Genomic DNA, 12,040 nt, shown 5'->3' with positions numbered 1-12,040 from the left:
TCATGCTCCTTGTTGCTGGAGACATACACAGAAACACAACAAACACGCAAAACAAACACCCAGAAGCACACACCTCATTGCTGGAGACGCATGACAGACATGGATAAGCAGGAGGTGACTGCAGTATTTGTTGTAGTGATTCTGTGCGCTGAGTCAAAAAATAAAACCCCCATGCACATCAGGATGGGTAGACGTGATATGTGTTCTAAAATCACATCAAAATATCAAACATGTTTTTCATATCCTCTGGCTAAATCCTGGTGTAAGACTAAAATATTGCAGTCTGCACCCATCATACAAGACACAATTTTCTCTGAAATCCGTCAAAAGAAAAAGTTGTGTAGTGTACTTCATCCTTAATATAAGCAAACATCACAAAAGCTCCATCAAAGACAACACAACTATAGGTGTGTCTGAATAAAAATGTTTGTTAAATGACTTACAAAGGTCTGTGAAATGGCGAACAGTATGCACATTTTCCATATACAGTAAATACACAGAGGTCCAGAGAACTGTTTGTGATCAAATTGAATGCACATTTTAAGATACATAATGGGGTATTCTATGCATACTGTAAAGCGTGCATACTGTAAGACTGTGCAGTTTCTCAGATGATGACTCTGTCCTCTCTGCTTCATCTCCCGTTATTTCGGAGGCCAAGTGATGAAATGCTCATTTTGACATTCAGAATTGGGCTGAACTCGAGCCGGTGTCGAGACGGTCCCGTGATAAATGACCCGGGGCCCGTCCGAGCGGAACGCTGCCACTTTTGAATCTCTCTGGAAAATCTTTCCGTTATTTATCGCCGAGAAGCTGCAGAGAGGAAAAAGACTTTGGGCTCAACAAAAAGAGGAAGAGTGAGTTGATTTATGGAAATAGGCCAACTGCATACCAGGAAAACAACCAGAAAATGCTTTAGAGCTTCAGAGATCAGGGCGGAGCGTTTGCTTTCTGCAAGAAAGACGCCATAAATCCCAGCCGATAAATTAGCCCTCGTTTTCTCCACAATAAACATCATATCTCAAATTCATCACGCTGTCCAAGGTGTAAATAATGACATAGTTTTTCTGTTACACATCTGTATGACTAACACACGGTTTCACGGGACCACTGACGGAAACCTGCATCTGTCTACATGTGTGTGCACGCTAGCCTTACGCACACTGCACAGTGTCTACTATTTTTACAGTGTGTGACGGCATGCATTATGGCACACGATTAACCATGATGGCCAATTTACGTCACATCGCATTATATACGTCACATGACCTTTTCCCAAAAGAGAAATTTGTTCAATTTGCTAAAGGTTAATTTTGTCACTGTAATAAGTAAACTAGCCCACAGCTGGCTGGACTAAAAGCCAACTTAAAATAAAACTTGAAAACTTAAATTCCAAACTAATTGAACTATAAGTCAAGAAAAGAAAAGTAAAAGAAACGGTACAGCAGCTCATCATACCACACAAAAATTTGCATCCTATGCACTGTATACATACTGCATTACTAGTGTAGTATGCTAGAATGCTATTCCGAACAAAGCCGGTGTGACTGTTATTGTTCAGAGTCGTGTATGGGTGGTCATGCGATTGGAGTCCTTGGGCTGACCTCAGAACCGACACGTTCCACTGGGAGGATTTGAGACACAGACACCTCATCAGTGATGCAGCACAGCCACCGTCTACACAGAGAGAGAGAGAGAGAGAGAGAGAGAGAGAGAGAGAGAGAGAGAGAGAGAGAGAGAGAGAGAGAGAGAGAGGCTCTGTTCCAAAACCCAGTGAGCTGCATACATATGAAGCGTTTCAAGCTTTACAGATAAACTCCTGACGCATAATCTTTTGTCACAGGTAACCAGCATCTTCACAACATTCCCTTAAAAGACAGCTCACTAGATTTTGGAACCGAGGCAGAGAGAGGAGCAGTATTGGTTTACCTCCCTATAACCGAATTTGTGGTCCAAATGTTCCTCTTCAGTGCTGTTTGTTAGTGTGTGGGGGACGGAGGGTTATCTGAAACCAGAGAACACAAAGCTCTCTGAGAGAGATAGATCCTGATTAGCAAACCTTGGGTTTGGTTTATCAGGTCAGAAGTGCACTTTGAATAAACGTTCCTGCGGGGGCGACACGTCAGCATGACCCAATCTTGAACTCTGTTTGTGTGACTGTGTGGGGTGGGTGGTAAAGCGTGTGTCATACACTGGGCGTGAGGTAAACAAATCCCATGCAGTGTTTAAATAAGTACAAATCAATATATAAAGAAAACAAGACAGGGAGCTTTTGTATGCCAATGTTATCTTTTTATTGCACAACAAGTCATCATTTGTAAGGAACGCTTTAACAACATTGTCACCGATGAATCAGATCACTGAAAAAGACATGGTTAATATTCAGTAGGAGTCGTAGCGTATCAGAGCCACAGACATCAGCTAACAGAGTCATCGAACTGTTGATTTCAGAGGATAAATATCGGGGACAGAGAAAATCAGATTCCCTTTCTGACAGCAGACACATTAGTGTACTAAATAAAGTTTCTTGACAAATCCAACCCAAAATGAAATTCTTGGAATATTATTTATTTCACTGCCGGTTTACATTTCCTAAAATGTAACTTGTTGAACCGCATACTCAACCATTAAAATGGATCATTTGTTGTTTTTTAAAAACGACATGAAACAAACAAATAGTCAAAAAATATTCCTCTTTGCGTGCACAGCCAAAGTCTTTACATTCTAAGTTATTATTCATAAACCTTTGTGTGCTCAGTGTTCATTGTAAACCAGCATAAGCTGGTTTGCTGGTCCTAGCTGGATTTTGGGGTGCCCAAAACCCCATTGAAGCAATAAAAAAATCACCTTATCCTCCGACCATGCTGCAAGACCAAATAAGCATTTTGCTTAGGCAAACGCATAGAGATTTATACATAGATGCCTCATTAGCAGCTGTTTCTATGGTCCGCCATATTGGAACAGTCAAAGTTGGTCCGTGAACACTCAAGTGCTAGTTGACTGTGCATCTACATCCGTAGTTATGCACATGCTGTTGTGTAGACCTAAACATTAAAATTGCTAAACTGACACAATACAAGACAAAGGCATTAACTAACACAACATTAAAAAGTAACATTGGTTCAAAAAGTCTTTGACAACCAGTGCCGTGGCTTGATTGTACCTTGGAAAATTCATTGATATTTATTGTGAGTTACTGAAATGTGAGTGACCGTTCCAAAATGGCGGACACAGCAACATGTTTGGAGCTGTCAAATTAGGCATCTATGTATAAATACAGTATCTATGGCGGTTATTCTCTTGTAGCTTATTTTGTCAATACAAACATACTTAAACAATAAACCATAGACTTTTTATTCCGGCATTACAAACTGCCACCCCAAGCGTGGGGATTTGGCGTGACACAAGATCACGAGCTATAAGCAGACTTTTGTGATTTTTTCTCCTCCAGTTTTTTTAAAGAAACTGAAACAGCGTGTGGTCTTCAGAATGAGCCCATCATGACCTACGGAATGACACAAAGGTCACAAGGTGGAGATGTGGAACCCTTACAGCTTAATGTTGAGGGGGTAAAAACGATTCTGGCCCGGTGAGTGAAGAAGACTGTGCCAGCGAATGAGTCTGCTGCCAACTGGACCAAAACTGTTCTAGCCCAGCGCACCACATGTGACCTTCAGAGGGGACAGCTGACTAATATCTACACAGTGAAGTGTGTGATAGTGCATTCAGCGGAGAACATCACACACACACAGCCAACAGTGATTAAGGCTTAGGGCCCTTGCAGAGAGCACATATCTACCTTTAGTCTCACCATCAGTAGGGGGAACGGCAGCAAAGCAGCAAGTGCCATGAAAATACTTTTGGACACTACTGTGATGGGAATATCATATTTTTATTGAAGTACTTCACTGCAAACAACAAGCAATGCTATGGTATCAAAATACCACTGCACTACAACAGTACTTTTAAGACAAATATGACTTCTTAAAGGAACAGTACACTTGAAAATCCTGTCATCTTTTACTCACCCCGATAATGTTACAAACTAGACCGATACTAAATTTCTCCACCAAAATCGATAGCCGATTATTCAGTTATATTCAGAGTTATATCTGCCGATACCGATTTCTGAATGTTTAAAATTCATATAATGACTGTTAATATTGAACATCAAACTGGTGATGTCTCTTAACATTTTCTATATACAGAGCACAAATTCACTGCGTTTTCCTGTCCTCTTGTGATTGACAGGATATATCAGCTATCGTCCGATAGCCGAGTGTGAAAACTTGCTTTTATCGGCCGATACCGATCATTGGCCGATATATCGGTGCATCTCTATTACAAACCCATATGACTTTTGCATTAAAAAAAGTTATATAGGTATGAACCAACAGTGAGGGTGAATAACTGGTGATCATTATCATTTCTGAATGAGTTGATGCGGTTAAACCTGAAAACCCAAACCAGCAGCCAGAGGACGTAGCAGCACATCAGAGGCTTAGCTGGGTTCGGGTCAGCAAAAATAGACACAAATCCGGATCCATTTAGTCTAGAGCGGTGGAGACAAATGCCTAATCTGACGTTTCATTGAATCGGGTTTAATTGGATGGTTTGTGTGAGTTCAAGGGAAACGACAGCGAGACGCATGAGACGAAGGCAGTAAGACAATTTTGAGAAGTGAGACACCGAATACAGTACGACAGATATAACTGTCCTATCAACGTCAGTTTGTTTTTTAGGAAGTTCAAGATCGTTTCTCAGAACAGGTGGATGGCTGTATATGAAAGAGATGAAACTAAACAAAGCTTTGCTGCTGTTCTCCCCGCTGACAGAGTGTACAATTCTGACCCTTCAAATATAGTCTGAAGTATTTATTAAAATGGCCACTTTGAAATTTGCATGTCCTTCTTCAGTTGTTGTTGTAGGTGTTTTTATGTTTGTTTATCAAAGTCAACATGAAATCCAAACTGAACCTATATTTACTTTTCTAAGCAAGATTTATCATTGTTTCTGCGCAAGAAACTTCCTTTAAAATGCAATAACCTTCCTTGCTCTATTTTTGAAATGACTTTTTCATTGGCGTCAAGCCGTGTGGGCTAATGGTTAATGTGACCCAATAGCCATAACACCCGTCAAGCCTTTTTTTAAAATCTTACCAATAGTTAATGTAACTGAATTTACATCGATAATAGCAAATATTGTGAGGTTTGAATCGGGACATACGAAGATGATCTGGAGGGTGAACTTGACCATTTGACCTCCACATACTGATTAAAAAAACACTACAAAGGTGTTTGTCAGTACTTGACATCATTCCGCTTTCAGCTCTGATTCCATTGGCAGCTTTTCTTGATCAATTCAATGTCCTCAAAAACAAACACTACAGAAGTAAAACGCATTTCATATTGACTTTAAAATGTGTGTGTAACAAATAACTCGATCAGTGATCCTACGTTAGTAGTCACTATAGAGTATATTTAGTAACATCGGTTGATATGTGTTGTTTGTATTAGCTACACATCGTTAGGTCATGCTTTTAAAAGGCTCTAGAAATGGCTAACAAGACAACCTGAGAAGTCTTTCTTACGTGTGCTAAAAAGTCTACAGATGTTTGTCATTTCGCTGTGATGTCTTTGATCTGCTACAGCAAAAACCCCAAAAGCTCCCACTGGACCTGTGCTGAAGTTGGGTTGATCCTAAACAATGACTCTAATATAAATCTCGCTCAGTGTATCGTACACGACTTGGGATTCCAAACAAACAGAAATGTGCAATTCATCTCACCCCGCATGGGGCTTATGCTGGGTTAATTGTTTCTCTAACACTTATTAGCAGCTACAGTACACATATTGCAAGGTTAAAGGAACAGGTCATCCGAAAATAAGATTTATGTCATTATTTACCCATCTTCCTGTCTCACAAAACAGGACACAGGTTTGAAACAACATCCCATAAAAGTGACAGATGACAGCTTTTTAATATCTCAATTATTTCTCATGCATGAGATTAAATAAAATGCAAATGGAAACTTGTTTAAATCTCATCAGCGTCTCAGATTTTTCTCCTGAGAAAACAATGTCTCTGTCATTGGAGTTTGAGAAGAGATGTCAACAATGTGTCAAACTGAGCTCAGATTTGTCAAGTCTGCAATCAAAAGTCAATATTATTGAAGATCTTGATATGAACTCAAACATTTCTCATCAAATTGACCCAAATCCAGATTATTTGACCTCCACAATCTGCATTCGTTTATTCCTCTTCATGCATTTAAACAATTCTTGCTTTAATTTCTCTTAAGCAACTTTAGGAGAATCATCTAGGACCATCACCATTTTCCTCTGGGATGAGGGGGAGAAGGCTAAATAATGACAGATTTCTCATTTTCAGGCTTAACTATTCCTTCAAAAAAGGACACATAAACGTTGCATTTTGTCTTTCGTAGAGCCACACAAACACACGCACACACAGCACTAAAAGAGACTATTTGGAAAGTAGATATACTAGGCACTAGGTATTTACAGTACATCGTGCTTTGTTAAAACAGAAAAGAAACAAAGTACCCTGATTTACATGTGATGCTGGGAAACTCGAGGGAATCTGTCTGATCTTTCCTGCAAGCGCTTGTCTCCATCACGTCAAAGCCTGCATCAGGGCTGCGGTGAGCGGGTACTGTATGAGTCTGCTTTGAAAGGACGTTAAAATAGTCACATGGCCGGCCAGCCATCTCCATTCCAACAATCAGACAGCAGTTTAGTCAGGGCTAAATCCATGACATATGCAAATGAGAAGACAAATGTAAAGAAAAACAGTCCAGATATTTGCATGCATTCACTGCCATACCCAGTGGAAAAAAACGAATGTGGTACATGACACCTTGGAGAGAAATAAAGACAGTTTGTGTCCTTGAGCGAGGTGAACAGAAGGGTTTATACCACACATCAGGAAACAGAACTGAATGTGCCCGCACCGAGAAACTCAATGAGAGAGATTACATTGCAAATGAGACATACAGTAACATCGACCCATTTGGCATGGACAGACTGTCATTTTCTTTCCTGGATTAATATGATCAAATTCTAATGTTACAGGAGATACACGAGGGTGTATGGAGGTTTTGATGATTCTATCGGGCCCGGTTGAAATTGTGCCTTTATTTCAGGTCCATATAAGACTGATTTGTTCATAATGAAAACAAGACAAAACTGCTGTGTTGATTATAACAGGTGTGGTCTATGAATCCACACGTTAATTCCTAAAACATAGCCGAACATGAGCCGACAATGCATAAATGATTTTCTTACTCTGTATTTTTGCTTTGTTGTACAGTATGAATATCTAAACACTTTTAAAGTCCCAGTGAAATAAAAAAATTACAATTCCTATTCTTTCATGAAATTGTAAATAGCTTATCAATGTGGCTCATTCTCTTTTTAAAATTCATGTGCCCTCATAATATTCAGTTAAAATCTGAAAATGCACTTCTGCCCTGGAGTGACCATCCATCTCAAATGACGTAAGTTAGACGGCTTGGGCGGAGCATCCGTTAACTCCTCCCCTTCAACTGTCAGTCTGCTGCCAGTTACATTTCAAAATGCAATGGCTGTTTTTATACATCAAATCAAATCGCTAAGAAAACACAAGCCACGCCCACTCATTTTTCCTCATTCGAAATTCAGTTTCACTCGGAAATGTGTCAGAATACGGAAGTAAAAACGATCGCAACTTCCAGTTCACTGGGACTTTAAAGGCAAGATGCATTTATTTGAGAAGCAAAATTAACCGAAGACACGAACGATGCATCCCAATTTGCATACTATCCGTTTTAAATAGTATTCGAAAATAGAATTAGTATGTCCCAAATCATAGTATGTTGAAATGAGTATTCTCAAAGTACGCGGATGGTCTACTTTTTCCGGTGAAAATTCAAAGTGTGAACGGCTGATATTACCCGGAACTCACCACGAGAGGGCCGAGTTTAGTGACGCTACACTGCATTGATAAAATAAAATAAATGATGTTTTGCTAAATTAATAAATATACTGTAGGTATACAGTAAACATTACATACAAAACAATAAATGAATGAATACTTACATGCAAGGAAGAGCTGTAGTTTGATGTTCGTGACAGTTAAGGACCACAGTGTCGTCTAGGTAACAACGGTCACTTCCGTTTCGCATTTTGCAACACACAAGAATATACTGTATATACTTTTCCATATCAAAAACAGTACATAATTTAAGGGCATAGTATAAGTAGGCGAATTGGGACGCAGCATAAGTCTTGCTTATGAAAACATTCTCAAAATTAAGTGAGTTTGTTTAAAAACATAAAAATATTTGCCAATGGTGTAAGAAAAATGTACTTATAAGCCTAAATGCAATTTTAAGATTTCATAAATGTTGTATTTTCTTGTTTTAAGATTAAACCTATGTAATTTAGATAATTTGTCAAGCAAAAAACAACACTTAATATCTTGAGGCATTTCTGATTTAATATTTTGGTATTTGGAAAAATCCAGACAGAAATACTGAGTAAGAAAATCCTGTTTTGCATTTCACCCATGTCTGTTTAGAGCAATAAATAACAAAAATTAATAAACAAAATCAATAGCAATGCAAAAAAAAGTTTTAGTCGATTTTGGCGATAATAACCCTAACAGAAAAAAATGAAATTTACATGCGAAAATGGTTTTAGAATATTTTCATTTTTTAATTTCCATGACACCAATGTGGGAAAAAAATGTAAAATTCATGAAGATTTTTTGTAATAGATGCTTTTGTTTTGTATAGTCGAATGAGCTACCCATTTTAATCGCACAAATCTGTTCAGAAAGCATTTGGCCTTTGGGAATGTGATGATTTGTGATGATTTTTTTTCTGTCCTCTAGACAGCGCTAATGGGGACACCGTGTGCTTTGTGGTATAAAAATCAGGTTCAGACTTACAGTACGACCACAAGAATCACTGGCAGCGAAGCGAGATTCAGAAAAATAAAAGCATCCTAGACATACCCAGGTTTTTCTGATGTGATTACTACAAACCCACAGACTCATTCTGCATTGTTACTTATCTATTTACATGGCAGTTATTAATATTCAGATTCCATTTCACGCACATTCAAAACTCCTTTTTGCACCAAAATTCATGTCCGGATCCATGACACTGCCCAGCCTCGCACATACAATAATTTACAACATCATATTTATAGTTTCAAAGTTCAAGTGAGAAAAAACTGCAGCAGTTGACAATGAAACAGACATCTACATTCTTATAAAGAAACAGATTCATGAATCAACAACCCAACCATTCAGCCACTGGCAAACTCTGCTTTAAATTTACACGTCATTTAAATGCAGCATGTTTTAGATATTCGTTTGTGCAAATTATGATCTATTTTTACGACGACAGGAGAGCACGCAACATTATAAAAAAAGTCATTAATTAACTGTAAAATATAGAATAAATAGATAGATATAGAAGAATTTACAACATTAATCTGCTTTAAATAATATTATATTCTATTATTTCATACCAAGTAAATATTATATATATATATATATATAATCTTTTCAACTATAGGTTTTTTTATTGTGATGCCAAACAATATGGAAAAAAACTACACAGAAAAAGGTTTTACGTTAAAAAAAACACTGAAATATCCTGAAAAGATCCATCCAGATATAAATAAATGGCCAAATGCTTGAAAATGAAAACATCTCCAAGATCTGCATGACCTCATCCACACGAGGACTTCAATATTCTTTGAATAACGCTGATGTCATTGCTTACGCTGCTATTTGACGTTTATATAAAAAGGCAGGGCAAGAATATTGCAGAATTATATTGCATGTGCGGATCACAAAAACAGCACGAGTCACATAAATATGAATCTTTTGGTTTTGTAAATTTTCTAATTGAACAGGTTTTGCACTGAAAACCCAAAGTGTTCAAGTCTTTTTTGCCTCGGTTAACAAATTCACTCGACTTGCCCGACAAAACCATGTAAAAATACAAGCATACCACAAAGTGAGCACCGCTCCATTTCGCTAAAACAGATTTATAAATTAAACGAATAAAAAGCATATGTGATCAAGCGCGCAAACTAATACACACACGCACGCACACAAACCATGTATATGGCTTCTAAACTTCGAATCAAGGCAGTTAAATAGAGGACGTTTCCATTGGACTTCTTTTGCTCAGTTGACACAGACACAACCAAAATTTGTGTTCTAGCTCAACTTTGGTTTTCGAGTACATACAATTGTTGTTTTGCTATTATAATGTTTTTTCCCTTTTTTACCTTCTTATTTACATGTGGATATAAGATCGACCAGCGGTCCTTAATACTTTTTTTTATAATATCGTACAACAGTGTGAAAGACAGTTATTTAGATTGCTACACAGAGAGCTTATGCAGAAAGAACGAAGGCGTTTCCAAACACTTTTGCGAAGCAGTAAATTTCATATTTGTCATCTCAAGTCCCTGATTTCCATGTCACCCAAGCCATGTCCCATTGCATCACATGAACTCTACGAAACACACCACGCAACAGATTAAACGTTCTCCTCTTCATTCGGGACGATAAAGACAATTATATTAAGAGGCATCGGAAGCTGTACAGGGGTCAACGCTAACTACACAAGCAAGTAGAACAGAGGCATCCAACCTCGCTGATCTACTTGTAGCAGAGACTTTAAATCTAGTAGCGATAATTCTGTCCGACTGTCCTCCCATTGTATCTTACGAAAAGCCACGAGCTTACCTTCGCTAGAGACGGCCCCTACGAGTACAGAACTCGGGCAATAAGAATAAACCGTGACACCCAAAAGTATTTCGAAGAGTCAAAGTTCTCGTCAGAGGTTGGACGATAGCCTTGATCGAGCTGTGTAGTCCGTTTCGGGAAGGCTGACTATGGAATCTTTCTTGCGTATAGGAGAGTCCAAAGGTGCTGGACCAACCAAGCCAGGTGAAGTGCCCGTCGGAGGTGGTGTTGAAGGGTAATTTACAACTGCTGCTGCTGCTGCTTGATGGGACAGAACTATTCTCTGAGGCACGGCCCTCATGACCCCAGAGGGCCCGGGGACGGCAGGGTGAGGTGCTTGGGGTGGGCCGATCGATGTCGAGGAAGCGTTGTTCGAAGGCGGAGGGCTGGGTCCGATGGGTGGCGCTCCATCTTGGGGCAGAGAAGGTTGGGATGCAGACAGAGCTCTGGCATCCTGGGTCAACATGCCCGTTTGGTGCAAAGGGTTGGCGCCCTTGAGCAGGGTGGGATGTGTCGGACTGGGGACGTGCTGTTGGATGAGTGACAGCTGAGAGCCGGACCGGCCACCCATCGGGCCGCTCCCGTACTGAAATGTCCGGCCACCTGGCGCCATTAGCGGGCTTTGCATCGGCGTACTGGCCATTGCTAAGGCGGTGAATGCCCCGAGCGGTACCGAACTCGATGGCTGCGACTGCTGAGGAGACACGGCGACTGGGCTGGAGAGGTTTTGCACCACCTGGAACCGTCGTACCATCCTGGGTGACTGCAAGGTGCTCGGCCCTACCATAGGGCCACCGAACTGCGGACAGAAGCTCATTGCAACTGCCTGCTGGAGGGTCGCAATGGCAGAGCTGCCCTGTGATTGGCCGGGGTGAGCGAAGATCCCGCCGGGGATGGAGGGCGTCATGGACATGGCACGTGGTCGCTGAAGATCTATCAGTTTCACCATCTCGCGGTCATACTTCACGATCTCTTGGATCATCTCGTTCTCGTGGTTGTTTAAGATGCCAGAGTTTAAGTCGTGCTGGACTTTGTTCATGAGGGTGGAATTCTTCTTTCCTGTGAGAGGGAGATGGAGAGTTATTGGTGTCTTTAAATAAAGTTATGCACACAAATTCCAAAATGTTTTAATTTGGCTTTATATGAGCAATAAAGTGTGACCAGCGTTGGCGTGCTGTCCATTGCTAAGGCGGTGAATTGTTAAAAGAGCTTTTGGACAAGTTTACAGCCCAAATAACAAACGTTAAGAAAAGAAGTAATTGCCTTTTGC

At 39.9% G+C, this 12,040-nt stretch overlaps 1 protein-coding gene across 1 annotated transcript in view; it reads right to left on the bottom strand.

The window, feature by feature from the left end:
• Positions 1 to 2,281: 2,281 nt before the first annotated feature.
• LOC130554339 (potassium/sodium hyperpolarization-activated cyclic nucleotide-gated channel 2-like) overlaps positions 2,282 to 12,040 on the bottom strand; it is a 73,488-nt gene continuing 63,729 nt past the window's right edge. Inside the window, exon 9 of the mRNA XM_057333905.1 lies at positions 2,282 to 11,829. Within this exon, the coding sequence (XP_057189888.1) occupies positions 10,862 to 11,829 (968 nt within the window). The 3' untranslated portion in view covers positions 2,282 to 10,861. The remainder of the gene's footprint in view (positions 11,830 to 12,040) is intronic.

Source organism: Triplophysa rosa, linkage group LG5, assembly GCF_024868665.1.
Source record: "Triplophysa rosa linkage group LG5, Trosa_1v2, whole genome shotgun sequence".
NCBI classification, from domain to species: domain Eukaryota; kingdom Metazoa; phylum Chordata; class Actinopteri; order Cypriniformes; family Nemacheilidae; genus Triplophysa; species Triplophysa rosa.
Note: the sequence above shows the minus strand (reverse complement) of the source record. Positions and strands in the feature narration are given on the sequence as shown.